The sequence below is a fragment of the Netta rufina genome (assembly GCF_964035555.1).
Source record: "Netta rufina genome assembly, chromosome: 4".
In the NCBI taxonomy this organism is placed as follows: Eukaryota; Metazoa; Chordata; class Aves; order Anseriformes; family Anatidae; genus Netta; species Netta rufina.
Window position 1 is genome coordinate 31685590 of NC_140127.1, and position 26943 is coordinate 31712532.

The window sequence follows — 26943 nt, forward strand, 5'->3', positions numbered from 1 at the left end:
AAGTATTACGACCTACCAATAAACATATGAAACTACCTCATTACATCACAGGCACCAACAAAGGGAAATCTAACTGAAGAAGGAATTTGTATTCAAACCTTAAAGGTAATTAGTTGGGATTAATGAACATACAACTCACATGCTAAGAATTAGATAACGTTTTTAAAATAATTTTTTCCTCATTATTCATGCCTGCCATCTTGTGAAATCCCCAGAACTCATTCTGTGAGTTCACTTCCACCAAAAGCATATTGTGTCAAAAATGCCAAGTTTGTCCGGTCATGACTAGTAATGGGGATGACCATTACCTTTTTTAATACACTACAAAAATACGTACTGTTTTAAGAGAGACAGCAGTTAACACTTTTTGACAAATACTATACTCATATTAGCTCTAATATGAGCATTAGCAACAACTTTTAAAAGACAGCCCAATTTATAAGCACTAAATAAACTGTGAATGACCATTATGGTCTTTTAAAATAGTCATATGAAGTCCAAAAACCAAAATAGTCACAGTAGAAAACAATAGAAAAAAAGCGTTAAAATACTCCAACTGTTAAAAGTATGCAAGTGTTAGTATGTTGGATCACTGGAAAAATAAGTTAAATTTTGAAGCACAAACTACTTTTCCAGTAATCTTTATCTGGAAACCTTCTAGCTGTTTCAAAGATCTAATCAGTTGAAATGCTGGAATTCTGTTAGGATGAGAAAAATATTTTCCATCAATGGAACATTTTGAAGATTCTGATAATATCATCACAAATATAAATATTAAACATGGCACCTGAAAATTCAAGCAGTATATGGGACTTAAATACACAACAATTAAAGAAATGCATTTTAAAGAGGTGAAGGTGATCAGTGTACTGCAAATGAGGCCATTTTATTTCAATTAATGTGGAAAAAATACTCGATTTAAGGTATCTAAATTTGCAAAAACGATATTTATAATAAAGTAGAATAATTTATCTAAAAACATTAGAGATCCCAGAGTCCAAAATATATTGTGGGTAGTTTTTAGCCTTTTAATGTGTCTTGCTACTGTAATAAAGAAGCCTCAAAAACAAAATGAAGACTAACAGACTTCTTAACAAGCACAAATGCACTGCCAAATTTCTCCTGCTTTCAAAATTAAAAAGGGGAATAGGTGCACACAAAAGATGTGAAAACTTGTAATACAAGTTGCCAAAGCAGATTAAAACCTTAGTCTACCAATTAGTTTGACCTCTATATCCAAAACACCTTAAACTTATGAAAAAATTATTAAACTTACCTTCATGTAGGTTTCTCTCTGGCATCTAGTAAATTTTAGTCTAAATCATAGCTTTTCCTATATTAATTCGGGTTTCCCTCTGCTATCCAGCTGTCTATTTTTGAACAGTTTTTGACAACTTTTTCCTACCTCCATCAAACATAGTTAAGTTATAGTCACAGGTTGTTTAGGAAACCTGTTGTCAGACTGTTCACACCTTTAAATGTCCTCCCAACAGGACAATTATAATTTTCTATGTTTTTTTTTTTTTTTTATGATGTTAATGATTAGCATCATATCACTGTTCTATTTCCATTATCTCTGAAGTTAAAAAGCCAAAACCCCTTCCAAGCCTCAAATACTGACCTTTTGAGAATACTTTCTGCAGTAAGTTTTCCTTTTTGTACTGCCTTTGGACCTCCCACAGGACAGACAGCAGTAGCTCTGAAACCATCAAGGTAAGTGGCACTTACCTAACGATAGAGGGATTACAGAATTAATATGGGATTCAATATTGATATACTGATATATTGATACATTGATAAAAATGGTCTCTGACAATTATTTTCCTTGTTCTCTCAGAAGTGGAATAATAAGAATCATTATCAGGAAACTTATTCTATTATTTAAAATTCAAAATGGTATTATTAGAGGAAGATTCAGGTTTGCAGAACTGTAAAACTAAAAACTAGAAAAAATAGAAGGCTTCAAAAGTAGGTGTGCAAAGCATTATGTACACTTGTCACTAAACGCCAATTAGCAGTTTCAAAAAATGGAAACATTTCACAGCAAGTCTATCTTTCATATTTATTACAATGTTCAATGTATTAAACATAAGATATATTCAAAATGATTCCTGAACACATACATTTAAAATTACCTACATAAGAGATGATGATAAAATAATAAAGACTTATTTTATTGATATATAAAAAAAACCTTTCTGCTTATTTATTTTATTCCATTTCATGGTTCATTAGCTGAAAGTATCGTGTCTCAGTTATTTCCTTTACTTGTGCAAAAGTACACAAACATATAGTCAAAACCAAAAAGTACAGGTGAATGAGGCTGCTGGACAAGACAGTTGCTGAAGTTTGCTTAGCAGAAGCAAAACAGTCTTGCTTCAAACTGCACGCTTAAACCAAGGAAGAAAAGTATTACCTGCTTAATTATCTGTAATGCTAAAAATCCTTTGTCAATATGTTCCAGCTACAGCACCTTTAAGGAATTCTTTCATGCTGACTTTACAATTTGCCAAAACTAAACCTTTTTTGGTGATATTATCTTTGAAATATTCTATTTTTTAAGATAAGGTATCATTTTTTAAATAAAATGTATTTTAAAAGTGTCACAAGTATTTTGAAATGCATTAAACTTTTTTTCTTTTTAAATTATACCCAGGCACACATCATATTATTCAATTAAGTATTGGTAGATCTGCACAATTCACTACTTAAGTTAACTCACTTTTGATATGGCTATAATAAACAGTTAATTGCTGAACTCTGCCTTGCTCCTGGAAAAGTCAGATTAGACAGGAAAAGGATCCAGCCCCCTACCAGTACATCGCCAGAAGTGTACTATCTTACAATCCAATTCAGGGAATGGAGACCACTAGGAAAAAAAGAATCTAGTAGCAAATCTAATAAAAGTGCAAAGTTTTATGAGTGCAGCTTTCTTTCAACAGATATTTCAGGAAACTATACAACCAATTACCTCTTTCATAATTATTTGCTCTCTTCACATAAACCCCATCATTTAACTTTTATGTGCTAGGTAGTTTTCAAATTTCATAATGAAATGGAGTAAGATTGGTATACCACTAAGTATTATGAAAGTGACAGTGGGCTAACAGATTGTTACTGTATGAGAACCATTTCAGCCCTCTCTGGCTGTTTTTGCATGTACCTGTTACACAAATAAACATGATTTTAAGAATCAAATAACATTTGTTTGGTCTTTAGCTCTGTTACTCCCCACCCCCACCTCCAACTGAGCATGAAGATTTTAAAAGTGGCAACAATTTTGGGCACAAAAATATCAAGTATTTTCTCCTAAGTAAAAAAACAAACAAACAAAAAAACACTCTACACTCCATAGAAAGAGTTAATACCTTATAAAACGTTGAAGGAGGTGATCCTTTTGCTCCATGAACTTTCACTGCCCCACCTTCAAAACCTATAGCGGTTAAAAATCAATACTTAAGCTTCTTCAATATAACTTCAAAGACATTATTTTATGATACGTCTTAATAAAATGCACTTAAAAATAATAATTGATAGCTGTACTGCCACAGAAGAGATTCTTTTACATAACAGTCCTCGACTTAGAAACACAAGCAAACTGGTGACTAAATTTATGACTTCAATGAGCCTTTTAACAAAACGCTTGAAATGTTTATTTGTGTACTTAAAAATACTTGACACAGAATATAGCCTTAAAACTACAGTAGAAAATAGTTATTTTCCACTTACCAACCACCTATTGCACACACACAGCACACATTTACTGTATCTTGCTTGGCAAAGAAACGAAATAAGAAAGATGAGAAACCTGTGACAGCTTCTTTACTGATACCTTAGAAAGCAGTGGGATAATTTAACATTAGCCTTCTTGTTGATAACAGAAACAGAACAGACTGAGTGCCTGCTCCAGGGCGACTATCGTGTTCAGTATTAGGTATATTAATGCCAAGAATAAAGTGGAAAAAACACTGCCTTGTCATCAGGTTCAAGCTTGAACTGGAGAAAAATCAATAGGTGCAATCTCTTGAAAATTAGCAGCACATGATCAACACTGAGCCAAACAGAATTACTCTATAGTTCACCTGCAGCTAATCTGTGACCGCAAATATTTACAAGTTTAAAGCTTTACACAAGTACTCTGAAGAGATTAAAACAGCAATTCCTCCAGAACATATTTGAGAAGTGAATCAGACTGACATAAATTTTATGTATCACTCATAAATAACATCATCACTCTCTCCACGAGGTTGACATAAGGTTAGCTCGACTCTGTCAATACAGAACAATATCCCTGCAGACAGAGGGAAAATCTGGAAGAGTTTCATATGCCTGATTAAGGAGTAATACAAACATAAAACCCACAAAACAAAATGCATGACATCCACGGACCAAAAGAAAACAGAAGCACCTCTCAGTGCAAACACTGCAACTAACTCAGCAGGACAATAAAATCGGCAATGTAAACAGCAAAAACAGATAGCATGCCCTGTTTTTACTGGTGTACGTGTCAAAGCACTTCAAACTACAAATATTTAAGAAATTTGTCTATTTTCCATCTGTTATATTTCTAGGAGGACTAACTGAAAGTTCATGTGAAAGTTCATTTTAAGTTCAAACATGTCATATCGGGTCATTTGCAAGCTAAAAGTTCACAGGAAGGTTAGGGTTCTCTTCCCACCCACCCCCCTTTAAAAAAAAAGATGAGCGGCTAAGAGGAGCAAGCTGGCCTTATCAGAAAGCCATTCTGTTATGCTGCATGAGCAGAAGGTCCACTGTTCTATTTTACAGGACTTTTAGTAAACGTTTTTCTATTTTTATTTTATTTTATTTTTATTTTTTTAAGTTTTACAGAGGGGATCAGCATACTGCCACAGCCTAAGTTCCATGAGCATGAGGAATATATATTATAATACAGGTGGAGTAAAAAGCAAACATCAAGTAACTGTAGCTAAACATTTTAACAGCTTGATAAAAGCTCTTTTACCCAACTTAGAAATTTTCAAGTTGCTTTTGCTGTTCTGTTTTCATGCTATGCTTTCAAGATCAAACCCAGAACAGACATCATATGTATCTTTAGTTTGTTGGCTGTTCATATGACTGTTTGCGGTTTTGAGGATCTCTAGTGGATATCACGTACCTAAGCAAGCTTCTACCACTTAAGATGATGCAATTAAATATGTCTATGAAAACCATCACTATCAAATGATGTTCTGAAAGATACAGCTATCCAGTGTTAAATTCCAAATGACATATGAGATAAAATGTATTAAAAATACACCTTTTTGAGCAAATAAACTGCTGTTGAAGTTCACAAAATAGTGAAGTCATAGTGGAGCTGTCTCAATGTTACTCATAAAACAGTTTAAAAACTTAGTAGGTATTAGTCATTCCTTAAAAGTAAACCAAAAAGAACAGTGATAAAAGATTTTGATGAGTCAACCAGCAAGATCATGGGTTGGAAAGGACCTTAATGATCACCCAGTTCCAACCCCCTACCATGGGCAGGGACACTTTCCACTAGATCAGGTTGTCCAGGGCCCCATCCAGCCTGGCCTTAAACACCTCCAGGGATGGGGCATCCACAGATTCTCTGAGAAACCTGTTCCAGTGCCTTACCACCCTCTGAGTGAAGAATTTCCTCATAACCTCTAATCTAAATCTCCCTTCTTTTAGTGTAAAGCAATTCCTATCATTGTCTGCCTCATCATTGTCCACCAGAACCCCCAAGTCCTTCTCTGCAGGACTGCTCTCAATGAGACCTTCTCCCAGTCTGTTCTCATGTCTGGGACTGCCCTGACCCAGGTGCAGCATCTTGTACTAGGACCTGAACCTCATCAGGTTCATGTGGGCTGACTGCTCAAGCTTTTCCAGGTCCCTTCAGATGGCATCACTTCCTTCCGTTGTATTGACTGCACCACTCAGCTTGGGGTCATCTGCAAACCTGCTGAGAGTGTACTCGATCACAGCATCTACGGCATTGATAAAGATTTTTAAACAGTACCAGCACCAAGACAGACCCCTGAGGGTTGTCCCCAACCTCCACCTTGACATACAGTCATCAACCACAACTCTCTGGGTGCAGCCTTCAAGCCAATTCCTTAACCACTAAATGGCCCACCCTTCATATGCATCTCTCTACAACTTGGCAATCAGGATGTCATGTAGGACCATGTCAAAGGCATTACAGAAGTCCAGGCAAATTATAGTTAAAATTCTTAAAACAATTTCTAATAAAATTTCTTGGAAAAAAATATCAGTTTATTACAGCATCATGCTTTGAGAACTCAACAAGGAATATGCAGAAAAAAACCATGGAAATTGAAGTAACAGCTTTAGATTGATAGCCTATTTCATTGACACAGATTTCTTAACATGTAAGCAGACTAACCTGGAATTTCAGTGATGGAAACTTCAGAAAAGTCACATGTGACATCTGGTAAAAGATAGCGCTGAGGATTGCCCACTTCATACACCAACTGTTCAGCCACAGTGCCAAATGAGATTAGCCCCCCTGTGTCCGGTGGTTTGGAAATAATAAAGTCTCCTTCAGAGGAGCACTCTACAATGGGAAAGCCTATGTTATGCCTGCAACATTAAAAACATTGAAAACAAACTGTAAATATGAAGGGAAGGTAGAAATAAAAGAGGTAACAATTTTATGTTAATGAATAATTAAATAAAATTGATCAAGAGTTAGAACATAGCTGGTTCCTTCCTTAGAAACATGCACAAGAAAATACACTGAATAAGGTAACCAAAATAATGAGAGGATGCATTTTATTGCCTGGAGAAGGAGTGCACAACATCAGGTACCAACAGCAAACAGACAGGAGCAGAGAAGGACACTAATGGAATTAATAAAAATAGAGCAGAGTCTGAAAGAATTAGAGAACTATGATTAAGAAGGTAAATCCTGAAGAAAAACATAATTGCTAATTCTAGCCTAGTTTGCTATAGCAGTACATACAGCTTTGAAAGCGAAGACATGCAAACGCATCCTGCGGTTTGGATTTGTATAAAGGACATCAAAGTGGGAAGAACAAACTGTGCTGGAGGTCTAAGATAAGAAGTAGGAAACAAATCATGTATGTTAAGACAATTTCCTATTTATGATAAGTTATACGTACAAGAGTTATAATCAGAAAACAGAAGAACACATGAAAGTAAGAGCAGGAATTAAAAGGCAATTATGAAGCATAACAAAGACAACAGCAGTAAGACAGAAAATTACAGAACTGTTTGTAAATTAAAACACTCCTCCTAATCATATTCTCTCTATGATCAAATAACTCAGAGTAAGATGTTCGTGCTGGTTGTTACAGTAGTAGGGTAGGATTTTCAGGGTTTTGTGGAAGCTATCTAGGTATCTGCTTTCCAAGTTAAAAGGTTTTTATCCACAGATAATTTCTTTAAGCAGAAGTAACAAGTGAAAATCAAGAAGCACCAGAAAATTAAAGCAGAGTACGATCTCATAAAAAGGCTACCTGGCTCACTCCTCTCCTCAGATGCTGGAAATTTGTGGAAATGAAGCAAATGAGTGAGAAAAAGAACATAGATGGGAGATAGATACAGCCCCTTGTAAAAGCAGAACTGTTCTGAAAAGGGGCTAATAAAAAGGTACTCAACATCACCATTCCCAAAGTCAATGATCTTCAGGTCATTCATACACACTTAAAATCAGTTCATCCCTGAAATTAATTACTCCTGGGTGCTAAAGGGAACCATGTGCTGAACATACAACCAAATTGGTTATTAACAAAGGTTAGATGAACATAGTTTGCATAACATACATGCACAAAGTTTTAAAAGGAAGTAAGCAAAGAAACCAGTGAACTCTTAAACGACATTAGCAAAAGTTCATGGGAGTTTGAAGAGATTCCTTATCATTGGGAAGCTTAAAACTTAATCCTTTATTTAAATAATGGAGTTAAGAGAGAAGCTCTGTTACCACAGATCAGCAACTTTAATGCCACTAGTATACAAAACTTTGAAACTATGGTAGCTGGAGGACACCTAGAAAAGCCCACCATGAATCAGTAAGGATTGTATTTCATTAGTCTGGTCCTTGAAACTATTTAAACAAAACAGAGGGGATAAAAAAAAGACAACACAACCAACCAAATCCTGTGAATAGAAAGAACTGAATGCATAAATTGTTTATTCTGAACAATTAGTGTTGGGGTTTTTTACTTGTTCCTTTGGAGGGAAAGAAAAGGGATGAACGTTGACAGCAAGAAGTATGTAACACTTGTCATTTAAAAGCGACACAAGAAAAAACTATAACCAAAAAGCCATCTCAATTACCCTACAATAACTTTCAAGACTGATAATAACCTAACATTTTTAATGATCCCAATTTTACAGGTAGTGAGAAATTCGGGAAGCAAAGTGACTTTCCTATTGCTACACAGCAAGATCAGCAACTGAACAAGACTACAATTAAGGAGTTTTAAAATGCTTAGTGCTACACTTGCATGCTTTTATCCTACTTCCTATTTGTCTTTTTTAAATCAATAGCATCAGCTGCCTTGCCAGTAAGCTGAATGCAGCTTATTTGTATCACTTACCCAGAAGTGTAACCTATCTGGATGGAAGTGATTTTCCACTGCAGTCAGTCCTACTGCACTGAAGACAAATGTCCTTGTTACAACCCACTTTAAGTCATCAGCATGGACAACTCTTGGGACACGTTCCTGTACCTTCTCCCCAGTGAACTTTGTTTTGAAGGAAAACGAGGTAAACTGCAGACACTTGATTTTCTAACATTGGTTCTAAACTACTGACTAAATTTCAGATTTACCCTTTACTCTCTAAAGACCTGACCCATTAGCAAACAAAACACAACTGGGAAAAACACGTGCATACTGTATTACCTCATAATAGATGCCAGTAACAATTTACATTAAAGTGTACCTTCTTAAAATAAAAAAAATATTTTGCCATAAGACATTACTTAAAAATTAGTTTTTAGCTTGGAAACAAACTAGGCTATGTCAAGTGACAGCTATCTAAACTAATCTAAAAGGGAGTTTGAGCTCCCTAGCTGCAAATTTCTGCACGGGGTATTCTAGCACATGCTGCACGTACTACCACCACACCATCACTTTTATCACTATTTCCACTAAAAGAAGCAATTCTGACCGATTTACCACTACCCTGAATAATTATGGACCATGTAACACTTGCTCTGTAGCATGCCAACATAAACCTATACAACCCACAGCCAAGTTGTCATCACATCCAAACTGGCAGTGGCCAAACAGCACCTTTCGATGACAAAAGGATTGCATCAGTTTAGTGATAGCACCATAAAACCATTTCAGTTAGAAGGGACCTTATAGATCATTTAGTTCTTACTCCCCACCACTGGCAGGGACACCTCCCACCAGACCAGGTTGCCCAAAGCCCCATCCAACCCCGCCTTGAACACCTCCAGGGATGGGGCATCCACAGCTTTACTGGGCAACCTGTTCCAGTGCCTCACCACCCTCAGAGTAAAGAATTTCTTCCAAATACCTAACCAAATCTGCCCTCTTTATTTTAAAATCATTACCCCTTATCCTACCACTATGCTCCCTGACAAAGAGTCCCTCCTCAGCTTTCTCAACTGCGTCCTTTGTATGTACTGGAAGGGATAAAGTCCCAGAGTAGGATGGGGCAATATCAAGGATTATAATTCTGACAGGAAACTCCAAAAATTAATTCTAATTAAGTTGTATGATCATGTAAGTAACAGAATACAATAACAGAGATAAATATGAAAGTACTACTCTTAAGACATTTTGAGCAGGTCTTTTAAATGGTTAAAATACAGAAGTAGTAAAATAACATCAGTTTGTAAAAGGAGATGACAGCATTTTATTTTTTTTATCTAAAATATGTGTTTTGAGTTGTGGATTTGGTATCTTACAGTTAAGTTATATGCACTAGTAAACCACAGAACTGAATAAATCCAAGCTAACATTAATCCTCAGAAACCCCTTCCAAACTGGTGTTAGGTGAGGGGTTAACAGTTAAGGTAGGTCCTCGCTGACTACAGGAGTAACACAGTCCAAAAACTGTTTTTGCTGTAGAAGCCACCTTCTCATCTACCTACATCTCCAGCTGCTGTCCAACTTGAATAGGAATCAGGGCTCTGAAGCTAAGTCTCCTGTCAGTTTTCTGCCCTGCCATCAATGTACATGTATTCTTGGGTCGTTTTTCCCCCTTCCATGAAAAATACAGCTTTTTTTGATTTCTGGCTCTCAGAAATGTTACACCTTATGGGCATGTCGCAGGTGATTAACAGGAACCATCTACACAGATCTCTTCTCAGTCTACTCGTGGACAATACACTGTTCAATCTCTGGACAGCTGTGAAGACAGCCTTCCCTCTTGTTTTGCTCAGTATCTTACACAGCTTGCATTAAAAATTAAAAAGACTAGTACTAGGTCCTGGGTGGCTCAGGGGGAATAGGATTGTCTGAGATAAGATGGGTGTTTCTTTCATTGTAGTTTTTTATAAGGTACCAAACCCCTGAAGTACGTCACTACTGGCACACTGGACAGATTACTGGAACAAAGGATGGGACAGCGTACTGCATAACTTCTACTTGCAGAGGAAGATACCGCAAGAAAGAAAACAAAGAACCCACAATTACGCACGTGACACGTAAGTAGACTAGGGGCCAAACAAGCTGTGATATGAACTTTTAGCTTTACAGTTAATGTAGTTTCCTGGGATGCGATTTGACCAACACCACGCTGAGGAAAGCTCTAAGCCACATGTCTCAACTCCCTCGGCACCTATTTGAGCATAATGTTACTGGGCAAAAAGTAGGAAATGCTATCATTTCCAGCAATGTTTTTATAACCCATTCGAAACTGTTAACATGTGTCAGGCAAGGTCAGCATGTACTTAGGGATGGGTAAGACATGCATCTCTACCTGTTGGTACCAACACATTCTGCAAGCTCTGCTGCAATTCCAGTTTCAGGTGATGTGATCGATACACTTTGCTATCTCCTCTACCTAGGGTATTCCACAATATACGTACTACATGAACTCCAAATGCCTAGAGAATTTCAGGCCAGACAGATTGCCTGGCATTTTCAACTGCCTGGAATAGATAGATGGTACTACAGAGAAAAACGCGTTCCACATTGCCTAACTGGGGACTTGGAACAGAATCCAGCATGCAAGTCCCAATCAGCAATCTGGATCCATCCCTTAAGAGACTACAACTACTGACTTACCCTTTTGGTCATCCCAGGCCAGAGGATTATGCAGTCTCAACCATTGTACACTCTTGGCTTAGGGCAAAATGTCAGTGTTTACCATCTCCTCAAAATGATTACTCTACTGATCAGCATTAGTTTATTCACTCCTGCATTTCAAAACAAAACAAAACAACGTACTAGTCACCCACTGGCACTAAATAATAGTAAGAGACAGCAATGTCTGGGGTTAATGAAAATGAAATACAGAGCTGTGCATTATCAACATACTTCTGGCATCACAGTTCATTTTGACTCTCTGCATGAATCCCCTACTTGGGGCTGTGCACTGGATATTAAATAGGAGCGGTGATGTGTTAATCACTTCTTTTCTCCATCTAATGTATATTACTGCACAAAAAAACAGAAAAGGATTAAGTGCTTTTTTGGATAACATTTACCTAAAATCAGTAACTTAACAGTTGATAGAAGGCTAATGAGCACTCTTAATTGTTTTTAAGAATTGTCTCTGCTAATTAGAGAATCCACACAAGGAATCCACTCAAGCAGCCTCTCTCTCACTGGAAAACTGAATAGCATCCATCGCCTCTAGCTCTGTTTTCATTAAAACTGGAATAAAATTTTTAGTTTCACAATTCCTGCCTCTAAGTCAAAAAAATAAAGAGCCCAGCACAACTAGAGAAATTCTGCCTTGGACAGCAAAAAAAAAAAAAAAAATCAAGCCTAGTTTCTACTAACTAAAGTAACTTGGAGAGTCATGAGTCAGAATAGGCATTTGGCTTGTTTTACACTAAAAATCTCCTTTACCAAGACAACAAAGTAGGATTAACTTAAGTTTTAATAGCTAATCATTCCATTGCCACAATATAGCCACATGTACATTCCTTAACTTAATTAAAGCATCCTTTTGCAGTGGGATTAAGTTTCCAGAAACAGTCTGCACCAAACACTTAAAAACCTTTAAAAAGCCTACAGTGGGTAAATGAAGAAGGTTCAACCCAGTACCTCAGTCCTCAGAGGTATGATAATGTATATATGGAACATAAGCTCTGACACACATGGCTTTACTGAAGTCTAAATTAAAGTGTTCTTGTTTACACAGTTATTTCTTTTTACTTATACATAAACAATAGACAAGTTTTATAGGCCTAAGATTTGATAATTTCTCCCTTTTTTATTTAAAAATTAGAAAAACTCCTAATCAGTCTTTCTTAGCAGTACACTTAGGTCCTTTTCAGCAGCCAAAGAACAGCAACATGGACTACTGGTCTTCGTAACACAAAAACAAAGACGATCAAAAAATGACCTACGTCTCATCATAACCCAACCTACCTTCTGCAATAAAATACGAGGAAACAAGACCGAGATGCCCTCTAGTGTTCAGTCACCAAAGAACAGTATAAATACTGTGGAGGGTATTCTCAAATTCTAGTTAGTGTAAAGGTCCAGTAAATGTTTGCTGAGCTGAGTGATAAGTGTTCTTGGCTGCATAAATGCATTCATGGTGGTAAGAAATTTGTATGTGAAAGGCACATTAATGACAACAGAGGTTTGACCTGGCTTTCTCCTCCCTCATTTAATGACTTCATTGGGTTAGTATGGACCTAATCAAACATATTTTATGATTTACTGAAATTCAAATTATATAGCTTTTACTTTTAGAAGACCTACATCTTTAAGTCTCTTGAAACTAAGCAGAAGTTATTAATATAACATAGTAAAGTAACTTCTGCAACTTTCAGATCTCTGTTGACCTAGTGGCTATGTAAATAATGCTGGAGATAGCAGGTACTACGGGTTTTGATCATTATTGAAACTATGAATTATCATATGATCACATGGATTTGCACACACTGAGAACTCATTCAGATTGTCCAAATAAACAGAAATATCCATACCATCAAGTTTCTTTAACAGAGTCAGACTACTACTAACTACACTATCAAATGGAAAATCCAATTATCTGCAAGTCAGCTTTCATAATATTTCCTCTTCATGTATTCGGACCCAATTATAGCAAACAACTACTGGAAAAACTATGTAACAAGTCTTCCTTCTCTCCTCCCAAAATAGACATGCTAGAAGTCCATTTTAGTCAATCTTTTACTCTGCCTCTTCAAATATATAATTTTAGAGCTTACAGGTTATTTTTATTTTAACTAGTTTCTGTTTAATCATAAAAAACATGTTACATCTCTGCCGGTATTTTAAGAATTTCATCAATTAAATTCCTAAGACCTTTTGAAGCTGCAGACCAAAACAGTCACTAGTTTTAAGGTGCTGTAATTAATGCTTCAGTAGACTTAAACCAAAGGCAAAGAAATTGTTATACTACCACAGACACAATTATGCATGATTTACAAGTATGCATAGATGGGGATAAGGTGACAGTGCAGCATTAGGTGCTACCCTCCTATATTTGCTAGCAGCAATTCAAGTTAGCACTAGTCAGTTCTAAATCTCTAAGCTACATGATTACTATTTAGATGCAGCTTTTTTTTTTTTTTTGGCATATGTGTGTACATATATATATACACATATATATGGGGGGGTGTACATTAGCTATCCATATACAGCATATGCATATTTGCCTGTAAAATTAACTACTCCCACTCTAGTTGCTTACAGCTTAATACACTCAAACATCCTCTTTTTTTAACCAGTGACATTTTTCATGGAAAAAAAATCTTAAAAACACAGAGCTACCAAGTATTTTAATATGAGAAAAGTTATTTTTCTTTCATTCTTTTATACAGCAAGTTGGAGTCACAGTTGCAGGAGACTAAGAAGTTTAATGATACTGCATAATAAAACCATTAATGGATATATCAGAATAAGAATAAAGTTAGCACTTACTTTCCAAACTGAACACAACACCTCATCATTACAGACCCTCTCGTTTGATTTCCTGTTGAACTCCCTAGTGAAGAGTGAGTGCAATTTGTTCAGGGGCAGTGGCCTGAGAAGTGCCTGAACCCGTTTCCTTCCACAGGCATGTGCCTTCCCTGCATTTCACTGGCACTGAGGAACTAAGAATGCCTCTTCCAGTATCACAATCTGAATCAGAAACTGACAATAGAAGGAGGAGAAAAAGCTTGGCAGCCCTAGGGAACTGACCCAATAGAGTGGTGGCTACTTCATGCACCTAGATTACATGTTGCCTCCTTCTTACGGAGAACTTGGGAGCAGGAACAGGGACAAATGAAAGACACCCTTCACTCCTCCATCTCTCCTACTGTTCTTCAGCTTTTTTCTGGATCAAATCAAGCAAGTATTGCCTTTCTCTGACAAAGCACAGGTCAAGATTTTTCCCTCTTATCCCACGGAAAATGAGAATAAATTGGTACCAGACTCGGTCATGATGTGCCAAACAGGCTCACTGACTACTATTAAACTACTGTTAAAAGCAATCTGGTCCAAAGCAGACTACGTTAGTCCTTTCTCATGGCAATTCTCAGCAGGCAGAAAGACCCACCTACATGAAGGTCTAATTCAGTATGTCTGAATGAGACATATGCAACACTTTTTGAAAGGACAGTAATGTATATGCAGACACTGACAGCTCAACACGTTTATGAAGACAGGGTCATACAGAAAGAGAGGATTATATAATACAATTATCCCTGCCAAAGTAAGCTGTGTAAAGTTTTTAACTCAGCAGTAGTCAACTCTGATCTGAGAAAACATGACCTAAAATATCTGTATTGTCTTATACGCAATCGTATGTTAGAACAGTAACAAGTCTTTCAAAAGAAAAAAAAAAAAAAAAAAAAGCAGAAGATAAAGAAGGAAACAGAAAAAAAATACATAAAAGAAATATTGAAGGGATAAAAATTTTTTCAAATCATCAGCTGCTTAAGTAACACAGGAAGTCCCCAGCTGACCAGAAAGGAAAACTGAAATAGGGAGAATAAAACTTGAAGAACAACAATGGGTACATATTGCCTCCCCATAAAGAACAAAGTAGAAACCCATTTTACAAATGCAAAAACAGTAGGAAACCTTATACTTGATCTATTACAAACATACATGCTGATGTCACAGATACCCACCAGTCTGGTACCGTGTGCCAGTCAGTGAATATTCCGCCAGTACATTGAGCACCACATTCAATAAGATGACCTGCAAGGCTGGAAAAACAGCAGGCATTCAAACAACCAAATATTCTGTAAAACCAAGTATCACAAACCCAGCCTAAAAACAGTAAAAGTAATAGTACAATGGAAATAAAGCTAAACAAAAGAACTTTCTAATTTATAAACAGATGTCTATGGAGTAAAAAAACAAACAAACAAAAAAAACCTTTGAATTAAATGTAAGTAGGGATTCTGAAATGAGTAAGAATTTGAAGGAGTGGACTTTTACATGAAAAAACTAGGAGTTTGGTACATAACATCAAAAATCAAGTTTCATTAGTCATTTCAAGAAGTTTTGATCTAAATTCAACACAGTACTGTCTGCATTGTATCTAACTAAATATGCAAAGCCCGTTTTCAATCAAGAGTTGTGTCTTCCTTCCAATGCGAAGGACATCATTGAACAGAAGGTATTATGATTTTCAAGTCTTTTATTGAAATATTCCATAAATGTGCAATAGAATTATGGGCAAAATCCCGATCCCTCTAAATTGGTTACACATTTCTAGTGCAGCTCAGTGGAGCCCAAGTTTCTTTCCACATTTTTTCCCCCTCAAGCATTACAAGGTCCAAAAACACTACTACTAAGTGTACTTGGCTTACTTAAGTAGTCACTCATTTTTATGGACTTCAGTGCAGTAATATGATGCAGAAAATTAAATTAGGTGCCAAAATTTAACCTAGTGCTTTCAGTAACAACTTTTCAACCTTTTGATTTTCAACTAGGGCTTGCAAATGGGGCTATTCATACTCAGCTTCTGCAAAACCAGACAAGAATGCTGACATATGACCCAATCTCCTTCTGTACATCTTTGAAGACAGGAGTTGCTCAACTATCCACGTTGATGGCCAAACAAAAAAAGCTGGGTATCACTGGTCTGTACCTTAAGATTTCACTTCTTGACACAAAATGGACAGAAAAAGAAAGTGTTAAATAATTCACTGTTTCCTCTCGTTTTAGGTTGATTCCAAAATGAACTTTCTTTCAGTTCCAAAGAAGAGAATATTAAGTGAGCATCAAAAACAGCACCCAAAAGCTCTAGTGAAATAACTTCCAAATAAATTAGTTCAGTAACAATATGCAAATCCCTAAATTATTAAAAAGTTATCATCCTGTCATTATACGAGATGAAATATTTATTTACCCATTTCTTCTATTACTTACCTTCCTGCTGCTAGCAAATCAAATTCATCCCTATTCCAGCCAAACTAGAAGAAAAAATACAAATATATTACTTATATAAAAGTCTTACACAGAACAGAAGACTGCTTTGAGTAACAATAGATTGGTCATACTTAACTGCAGAAATCTAAAGAACAATCTAATTAATCACCAAAAGCTGTAGGTGGATTTGAACTGCTAAACAGTGTATAAGTAAAATAGTTCTGACACGTTTCAACTTTCCTTCTTTTTAAATACACACAAACAAACATAAATTCTCACAGTCACACCCCCTTCAAAAAAGTTTCAAAGTGTAATATACGTCTTACTCAAAACTTCCATATGCTGGAGGTTTAAAAGTCGTGCTATTATTTAATCATGTAAACAAAGCACTGTGATTTTCCAACTTTTGGGGATTATCAGTTCCTGGACTATTACCAGTCATCCTTGTGTTGTTTTCTGTTTAACTACAGGTTATTTTTACCAAGTTCAACATATAGCAATAAATAAATAAATAAACAATGCCTGTAAGAGAAACCTGCCTTAAACTTTTAAATAGATTTGACGAGGAATCTCTGGTGTAAAGAACACATGCTAAATAACATAACAGCATTTAATTCACTTAGTTTAATTACACACCAGAATATTTTATAGACATGAAGTCAGAAGAGTGTTAAGTTTTAGAAAGCACATTTTTAACTAGACAGTAATGCATACTCTCACGTATTTTTGAAATATGCACCAAAAATAGCTTTCATGTTCCACAGTGTGTGGTCATTCACAAAATGTACAACCTATTCAAACCACATATCCTGCTTATATTATTTGTTGAAACTCCTGGAATTTGAAACATATTGCACTGAAACTCAACTTCTTAAAATAAAATTGCTTGCCCATTGAAAAAGACAAGTACATTAGACCACCCAACCACCAACACAGCACAAAGCAAGATCTACTACCGCCACCTTGTGGCAATGAAAAGACAGTACTTGTTTCTTAACCTTGCACCAAGTCTTAAAGTTGGGAAGGAAAAAAAAAGTGAAATAGTGATGAAACATGGCAAAATTCCCTTAACTTCATTGACTGAAATTATTTCCATTTTCATTATATTTAAATGACACTTAAGGTCATAAATATCGCTGCTACAAATTTAATAGAAGTGAAAGGCGGCAAAGTTCATTCATATACACAAAAAAAAGAAACAAAAATTAAAGAGTTCATCTTTTTTAGCTTAGTATTGACAATTTCTGAGGCACTAAAAAAAAAGGCTCACAGTGATACCTAATTATAATATGATGAACACGAGTGAATATTTAACCTGTACTTACAGAATGAATGAGTGGTCCTAACACAATCCCACTGTCAACGCATCTGCCAGTAACAACAATATCAGCTCCAAGGTCAAGAGCCCTGCTTATTGGTCTTGCTCTAAAAAGAAAACAAAACAATAACTATTCTAACTTTTTAATGTATCATTTAAAAGTCAGTTCCCTGCCATAAACAGTATAAAAATCACTTTAAAAATCAATGAAATCGACTTTAACTATTCAGTCGTTGCATAAATGAGAATTTTGAAAAGCAAGCATCAGAATACCCAATCAAATTCATTACATGATTGAAAGACTTGTCTTGATGTTCATAGAAAATGTCTTGAATGTAGTGCAATAGAGGGTCACTTATTATCAAAAATTGAAAATACCAAGTGTTTTACAGAGAAATAAATAATCATATTTCATTTTTGGATGAGTATATAATGACCAATAGCAGGGCCACCTGCTCTACGAGGTCCTTTACAACCTAAACCATTCTGTGATTACGTGTTATTCACAAACAAAGGTTGGTGACTCTGCCCTCCAAACTTAAACCTTTCATGTCAACCTCTATTAAGTGTTTCTACTTGCAGTATCAGCCAAAATCAGTTTACTTCAAGTAAAACATTGTGCAATCATTATTTCTGAAGAAACTCAGGCAACAGGTTTTCCAGACTGGCCAGGTAGAAGTTGGCCCAGACAAAATTAACCAGGCTAGCTTCAAGCAAAAGGAGCCACACACTCTGGTCAAATAATTCCTCTATCTTTTGCGAATTAGACAGCTTCAAAACTCAAACTGTATAAACTGTGTGCCTTTAAAAACAAAACTAAGAACGGCATTTTTCTATAGTTTCAATAAACTTAGTCCTGCTTTTGCCAAGAAAAAAAGTGCACAGAGGTTCTTAACAATTTAAAGAAATTACATATCAGTTAATATATACAGCATATATATATAGCACATATATCTCAATACTACATAAATTAAAGGATGCTAGCTAGAGAAAGAATCATATACAGAGCATGCAGAAAGAATGCACACCTGTGGGCATACTGTTAACTAAAAGTTACACCTAAGAAGCACAAATGGGGTTTCTGCTTAGAAATACATAGGATGCTGTTAGAGCTGTGTAGCTACCTTTAAAAAGCAGGAAATTAAGCAGTTTGCATCTTCTTACAATAAATTCAATCCACAGAACTCATCTCAATTCAGAAGGGACAAAAGAAATACTTCAGGGTCTATACTTCAGTGTTAAGCTTTCAGAGGCAGATTATGCACTGAACCTAGAATCAAACTGCAATTTGATAAAACTGTAATTCCATAAATCACTAGAAAAAAAAATCAACTATCTAAAGAACTTTGTGATTTTACCCAATGCACCATGATGTTGACTCCTTTTACAGATTTCCGTAAATTTCTCACTCGGTTTGTGACAAAGCATCCACTGCAGATGCCATCAACAGAAAATTAACAGTTTCATAACTTGCATTTTAAGAGGCTGGTTAGTAGCTTTACATTTGAAGGCATCCAAGACTAATGAGCCCATGCAGAAATATCGCTTTTATTAGAAAAGCAAGCTCAAAACTCTGCTGTTCCAGCTTCCAGCAGTGAAGCACAGCTAGACATAAAACATTTTTAAAAGGCACCCTTCTCATATTAGTCTGCTTTCATTCCCTCTGCTTCGAGTTACACTTCCTTAAAATTGTGAATAAATCATGAAACACCCTCTTGTAATTATAAATCTTAACCATTATTTCTTAGTCTTAACGTACAGTTAATTACTCATGATCTACAAATCTTGCAAATCAAAGGTTAAGAGAGAGTTTAAAAGAATATTTAGAAACAACTACAATAGAAAACACTAAATATAAATTTAATGATACATCTATTAAAAAAAAAAAATTCATTTTACAGAGAAAAAATGTTAAGTACAGCCATACCCTGCTGTTCTGCACTGATGCATTTTTTGGAAGTGTAATGCTACTAGAAAGAACACAGCATTGTTTTGATGATGTTTAATGTAAAATAGGAGGGCTGTGCACACAGATTTCAGAAATATACAGGCAGATAATATATACAACACAGAAGATGGACAAGCAAAACCATGATCACAGGATCATTAATTGGAAGATATGCTTGGCTTTTGTAAATACTTGGTTTCCCTGAGGAATTTGATGGTGACAATGAAAATGTAACTGCTTTCAAATAGGGAGCTACAACAACTGTGTTTAGAGATTCATTAAGACGCACTTAGTTTCATAAAAGAAGCAAGGGAGATCTTTCAGAACGGTAATCTGTCCCAGAAAGCCAGCTTTTGAAATTTCAGTGGTATGAACTCAGACATGTAGTTCAACACAGCCTAATCAGACCTCCCACAGCGTTTAAAGCATGTCATCACAACACCTTAATACCTCTCTACACTACTCTAGTGATGACAATTGTTAACAACAGCTCCACGCACTGGTACTATTAAAATATTTACAGACTCCACTTTCAAAAAAGTATTTTAAAAATTGTCATAATTAAACTATTTTGGCTTGAATCAAAACCTGAGAATTCACAAGTGATGTAATGCTAGTTACAACTGGCAAATTTTTAAAATAAAGATGTATTTACAGGTTACAACAAAGGCATTTTTTGTTTTCCTTATTGCTTGAATCCTACAACAGTGAACCTTAGGTACCTAGGTACTACTTGCAAATCAAAACAGAATTTTAACACGTTGACTACATGAAACTTGTTCCATACTAAAAACAACTTGTTAAAAACAACTCACCCAAGATACGCATTCATGCTATGAATGCTCTCTGGAAATTGTTTGCCACTCTCTAGATCTGTGATACCAGCTCCTTTCAGGTTTTCTTTCTGTTAGAAAACACACAAACAAACATTTTAGAGTACCTACTGTAAACCTTTTATTGATATCAGACAATAGATCTATTTCATATCAATCTTCCTTTTCCAGCACACAGAAAAATAAGTCGGTCTTCAATGCTGTTCACAGATGATTAACTACAATGAATTGGTAGTTTAGGCTTTCAAATCATCTTTAATTCCTGTAGGACTGAGCAAGTGAAACCCTGCCAACAGAAACGTCTGCCATAAAAGCAATGGTGGCACAGCCAAAAAACAAGGTTAATACTACAGCTCAAGGTGATTAAACTCAGTATGTCAGGTTACCAAGGAGGTATGGGTATAATTTGCAAATAAATTTACTCAACCTTCATCATTCAGTAGCATGCAAGGCCTGCACAAATTAATAAATTTCACATTGCAGGTATAGATTAAATTATAATGCAAACCTAACCCCTTTTAACTATCACCAACATATAAACTGTTTTCACAGTATCTTTGCATGTTTGACACTTTTTTTTTTTTTCAGAAACAGACTTTAAAAAAAAAAAAAAAAAAGCTTTCTTGTAATGCATAAAGACAGACCAGAAAAGACATAGTTCATCCTAGATCTCACCAACAAAAAAGTCAATCTTCCATCCTCCTAGTTAAAGATACCTTACAGACCATGAAGGTAAGAACAACTACCTGTAAATAGAGTAACAACTTGAAATGCCTGTGAACTACTAAAAAAAGCTAAAAGGAATAAACATTTGAGGTGTAACCACACTTCATTAGGATGCAAGAGATTTAGCATTCAGAGTTATTTAACTTAGCAATAACAGCACATCCCATCTTTTCCTGAAGGGAGAGCAGACCTTAAATCATATTTAGTTTGCTTAAAGAAGCTAAATAACAGCAGATCCGCAGTCTTGTACAATTCACCCCCTTCACGTATGAAACATTTGAAAAGTATCAAGAATTGTTTTCATGCATTAAAAAATAAACAAAGTGAAGAAATAGTTGTAAATGCTTTTAACAGTATAAAGATACTGTATACATATGCAAGAAGTAAGCACCTATAGGACAGTTTTCACTCCATATAGATTAACAAAGTAAAATACCTCACTCATTAGGTCATCTCCAGCAACAACAGCTATTTTCATATCAACATCCGCTTTCTTCGCCACCTCCTGAAGGGCAGCTGCACAAGCGAGGGGATTAACTCCACCAGCATTACTGATGATACGAACACCTAAACAAAAGAGATGTAATCAAGCAAAATACTAGAATTACATTAAACTACGAACCCTATCAAGTCTGTGAAATGAGAGGATCAGGCTACGCCAAGGAAGGATTGTCTATGGAAAAATAATTGTTATGGATACACCTCATCTACATTCTCCCCTTCAAGTAAGGGGAGAGAAATTGACCACAAACGTAACAGAAACTGACAGCATTACAACAGTTCCTACAGATAGGCCATTTGAGACCAATCACTCCAGGCACCTGTGCTTCCCAAACAACTCTGTTTTATCAGAAATACTCATTTATCTCTATAAATTCCAGACTGTTAGCAAGGTATTGGGTGCTTCATAGAAGTAATTCCCTTCTTCCTCTCAAGCTCAGCAACTTGTGAACATATACACATGTAAAAAGAAACAATGCAAGTTTTAGGAAAATAAACAAGACTGCAAAGCTGTTTAGGAATGCAAAATTTTATATTGCATTAAAAGTGAGATTTAGATTTATTTTTTTTTTAAACCAAGATTTGTGAAGTGATCTTCCATTCACAAATCAAAGATACATTAAGAATTATGCAGAGACATATAGATGATGTATGTATATAATTACAGGTAAACATTTAAATTGAAGTCATGACCTAAAATTTGGGATTTTTGCTAACATTTCAAACATTACACACAGAAGACAGCAAAACACCGGGGTGAAAAACACCTATCCAAAGAGCTGAAGGTCATTAACACACACACTCAGGTGAAGAGCAGCGTACCTTTCCTGTGAATATCTTTTATATACGGAGCTATGGCAGTGGAGACGAAATCCGGAGTGTAACCCAAATCCTGAAAGAGTTAAAAGCCGTAGCTGTTTGTCACGAGTGAGTCAAACCCGAACCCCTTTTATTGGTCAAAGGACAAAACAGGGAAGAACAAGCTTTCAAAGCATTTCGTCGGTGCTACAGGAAGGGAGCCCTGAAAGCCTTTTATGCTGCAGGACACTGACAACACGCGTCCCCCGGGCACCAACAGCAGCTCGCAGGCACGGGGAGCAGGGAAGCGGGCGCCTGGTCTGTTTCCAGCAGCGGATTGCAGTGTTTTAGGCTGGGCAAACAACTCAGGGCGGCTACTCACCGGGGACCGTGCTCTGGCGGCCGTCAGCAGCGACATGGTGATCTCGGAGAGGTAATCGAAGACGAGGAAATCCAGCTTGCCGCCGTACAGCAGCTGCGGCACTGCCGGGGCAGGGAGGAAGGCGCCGTTAGCTCCGCGCGGAGCCCCCCGGCCCGGCTCCTTTGCCCCGGCTCCTTCCCCCCGGTTCCCCCCGGCTCCCCCCGCCGCCTACCTGCGGCCGCCGTGTCCCCCCAGAAGCCCGAGGCGCAGCCGATGCGCACCGCGGCCCCCGCCGGGGGCTCGCAGCCGCCGCTGCGCCGCCTGCTCCATCGTGGCGGCCGGGCGGCCCGCAGCAGCCGCGGCCCGCGGAGCGCCAGCAGCGCGGCGCAGCTCATGGTGGCGGCGGCGGCGGCTCCGGGGAGGGCTCCGGGCACCGCCCGGCCGCCAGGCCCCGGCCCGCCCCGAGGCCCGCCCCGGCCCGGGGGGCCGGGCTGAGAGAAGCCGGCACCGGGCGGGACCGGGCGGCCGTGGGGGGCAGCCCTGGGGAGGGCAGGGGCAGGGTTGTGGGAGCGCCAGGCGGCCCCTTCAGGGGTGTTATGGAGCCCTCTCCTCACACGCATTAGGGCTGTCACGGCCTCAAAGTTCCTAGTTCCCATCTGTTGGTTAAAAAATAAGGTTTTCTACGTGAGTTCGTATCTCAGTCCTGATAGGAGAGGTTCCTTGGGCTGAGTTTCTAGCTAGTGGCTGTGGGTAAATCTCAAGGCACAGGACCCTCAGAGGCTCCCTGCTCGGGGAGAGCCCACGTCATTTCTCCGATACAGCAAGGACTGTGCCCAAATCCAGCAGTTTTGCGTGCAAATCCGGTGTAATAACTGCTAGGCCTGCCCCGACACATAACGCTTTGGTTCGGGGTGGTGGTGAGTCATCTCCCGCAAATGAAACACTAAGAAAATCTGGGGTCTTTGGAGGAACACCAAAAAATGTGTCATGCGGTGAGACATTAACGATTCCAAGTATATAATGACTTAGGAGGTAGATTTTGCTGATGGAAAAAGCCACGTTAAAAGTATTTAAATAAGTACTTTTGAAAACTGTCCATAAAGCATTCAGTTAGGCTAATTTCTAATTGCAATGAGAGATGATACAATTGAGATAGAAAATAATCATGCTGTGATCTTAGGATTTTGTTCTTTATTTAGGGAGGTGCTGCGTTTTCCCGTTGCAAAAAGGCAGAAAAGCCACATACTATCTAGCACAAATCTACACAGATACATTTTAAAAAAAGACAAGATGTTGAAAAACAAACCAACTGGAGTACAGTACAGGGGCGAGGAGTTAGTCTAGGAGATCTCCAAAGACTCCTTCATTTTTGTAATTCATTACCTTAGTTATTAGGAAGCACCACCTTCTAATTTTCAATTTTCTCAGTGCCTAAAAAAAAAAAAAAAAAAAAAAAAAAAAAAAAAAGTGAACAATTATTAAACAGACAGAAACAAGGAGAGGCCACAGAGAGACACACAGAGATGAACTACACATAGAGAGGAACCAGTTCTTGAGTATTAAATTATTAAAGTATTTAACTATTACATTGAAAACTTGAACTAGTAAATATCCAAGTAATCACAACAGGAAAAAAAGTAATCCCTTGTTAGGTATACATAGCTAACTCCATAGAGCTTTCTCCTAAATATTTCAAGAATCCTTAATATAGGTGACAAATATTTTCACACAGTTGACATCAATATGCCAATGTATATTTATTGTAGCTCTAAATAAATAAATAAAAACACCAGCTTTGCAGCAAGAACCAGAAAGACCAACCTGGCACAAAATGCACAGCCATCAGTACAGCCATAAAGCCAAGCACTCCCTGTAGCTAAATTTTAAAGTGTCGTCCATGTGCATTTCAGTATGGAATATGTTCAGTAAAATTCCCACATAATTTTAATGTAGCAAGGAGTGGGGCAAAAACCTTGGTAAGGTCACCCTAGGTTGCAACAGTCTCAGACCCTGCAGTGAAATTTAAATGAAATTTACCTTGGTTGAGACTCCATAATCAACCAGGAGTGAACGTGCTGCAGTCCTAATTCACTTCTGTCCTTAAAGATATGCAAAAAGGAATGCCAGTCACTGACAAACATAATAATTTATAGCCCAAGAATGTCAGTAAAACTCATGCCAAAATCGGTTGGGCCAAGCTTTCATGCTACAGAATCGGATTTCTGGACGGGGACAGGCTGACCCTACTGACCGAAAGGCACCGAGCGCCCTGCGGCCAGTAGATGGCCGTGTCTGCCCGCAAGCAGAGCCGGTCCCTGCCCCGAGGCCTCAGTGGGAGCTGTCCTGTCCAGTCAGCATCACCCGTGCTGGGAGGCAAACGGGAGCATTTCTTCCCAGATAAACCTCTGTTCACACTGTTTTTTTTGTTCGCACATTTTACCTGTGTTAACAAATAAATATCCACACGCACATACACGTATATACATTGGTATAACACTCTTGGTATCTATTCTTTCAATTATGTTTCAGATATTTTTTCTGTCATGGATTTTGACAGCAACTGGCTCAGTGATGGGCTGGATTGTGCTTTGCCAAAAAACATTTTAACGCCCTTGCAAATGAATACAAGAAGATTACCATTTCATCAAATTTACATATGAATACTTGCACATGTGCTTGAGAGAATTAATATACAGCATATATAAGATACTAAAACCCACCTGTCAATTGATCTGTCAAAAATATGAGGAAAAGATTTAGGATTGTTTCCATTATTTGAAATGGCTCACTGGAGAGATGAAAGAACAAAGGCCCCTGTTCTGTTCCTTTCCCCAGTTAAAGATTTTTTTTTACTCAGCTTAGACTCACTAGCTGTTTAAAAGAGTTCTTAAGGCTCCAACAAAATCAACCATTTTCTTGATGAGAGTAATTTATACACTCCCTGGATTCTCTTCATTTGATTAGACAGATGGTTTTCTTAAAATCAAGATAAAGTCCATGCGGGTGCATGTTATGTAGGGTAGTATGAAACTACTTCATCCCATGTTACCATCACATGGGGTGTCTTAGTTTTGTCATCCAGAAGCAGTTATATGGTGGCATGTTCCTCACATTGGGAACACAGTTGTATCCAGCTGTGGTGGCATGCATAGTCCTGGAGACTCTCTTCTTCTGTATATTTAACACAGATGAACAAAACTGCATTTTATTGAGGTTTACTGCAGGTGACTGTGGGCAGCTGATGATTCTACGGAGTAACTGGCACTCTCTAGTTTCAGCTGGGCTGTTGTTTATCTGTTTATTAACCCTCAATTGTGCTCCTGCAAACAATTTGTATCCAGAAGAACAAGCTTAAGTTCTACTGGTCTGCCATTTGTTGCAACAGAACCTCTTGGTTTTATTTTGAAATTGACTCCTACTAGTTTATTTCACTACCCTCTGTTTCTCTCAAGATAAAACAGTCTGAAAAATCACCCTGTGCCACTTATCATTCTGGGGACCCCAGTCTTAGCCCATCTAAATCAGAGCTAACTCACTGTTCCCCATGCTGAACACCTGTGGCCATCCTCACTGCCCTTCATTGAGCCTTCTCCAGTATATATATATGAATATGTATTTATATGTAAATATACATATATATATGTATATTTAAAATATATGCGTGTAACAATATATATATATAATTTTTCTGTAGGGACAACCACTAGCACAGTTTTCAAGGCACCAGTGAACCAGGTACACACTGGGGTGCAATAAGAATTTCTGTTTGTTTTTTTTTTTTCTGTATTCCTTTCCTCACAATTCCAGTGGTTTATTTGGGTTTTGATACTAATAAGCACTGAAGCACTGTTTCCATGGAGTTACCTACCACATCGCAATGGTCTCTATCATGAGCAGTAATGATCAGTTCAGAGCCCATTGCTTTGAACATGAGTTTAGGA

At 37.3% G+C, this 26943-nt stretch overlaps 1 protein-coding gene across 2 annotated transcripts in view; it reads right to left on the reverse strand.

The window, feature by feature from the left end:
* LOC311209017 (uncharacterized protein) overlaps window positions 1-23452 on the reverse strand; it is a 57619-nt gene extending 34167 nt beyond the window's left edge. For both annotated transcript variants that reach the window (XM_084286070.1, XM_084286069.1), the window contains exons 1-11: window positions 23235-23452; window positions 23024-23124; window positions 22666-22735; window positions 21779-21909; window positions 20599-20687; window positions 17843-17942; window positions 16518-16561; window positions 15269-15346; window positions 6389-6585; window positions 3369-3433; window positions 1622-1728 (exon numbers count right to left, since the gene is read on the reverse strand). In XM_084286070.1, coding sequence (XP_084142196.1) covers window positions 1622-1728; window positions 3369-3433; window positions 6389-6585; window positions 15269-15346; window positions 16518-16561; window positions 17843-17942; window positions 20599-20687; window positions 21779-21909; window positions 22666-22735; window positions 23024-23124; window positions 23235-23397 — 1145 coding nt within the window. In that variant the 5' untranslated portion in view covers window positions 23398-23452. The remainder of the gene's footprint in view (window positions 1-1621; window positions 1729-3368; window positions 3434-6388; window positions 6586-15268; window positions 15347-16517; window positions 16562-17842; window positions 17943-20598; window positions 20688-21778; window positions 21910-22665; window positions 22736-23023; window positions 23125-23234) is intronic.
* Between the last annotated feature and the right edge of the window lie 3491 nt (window positions 23453-26943).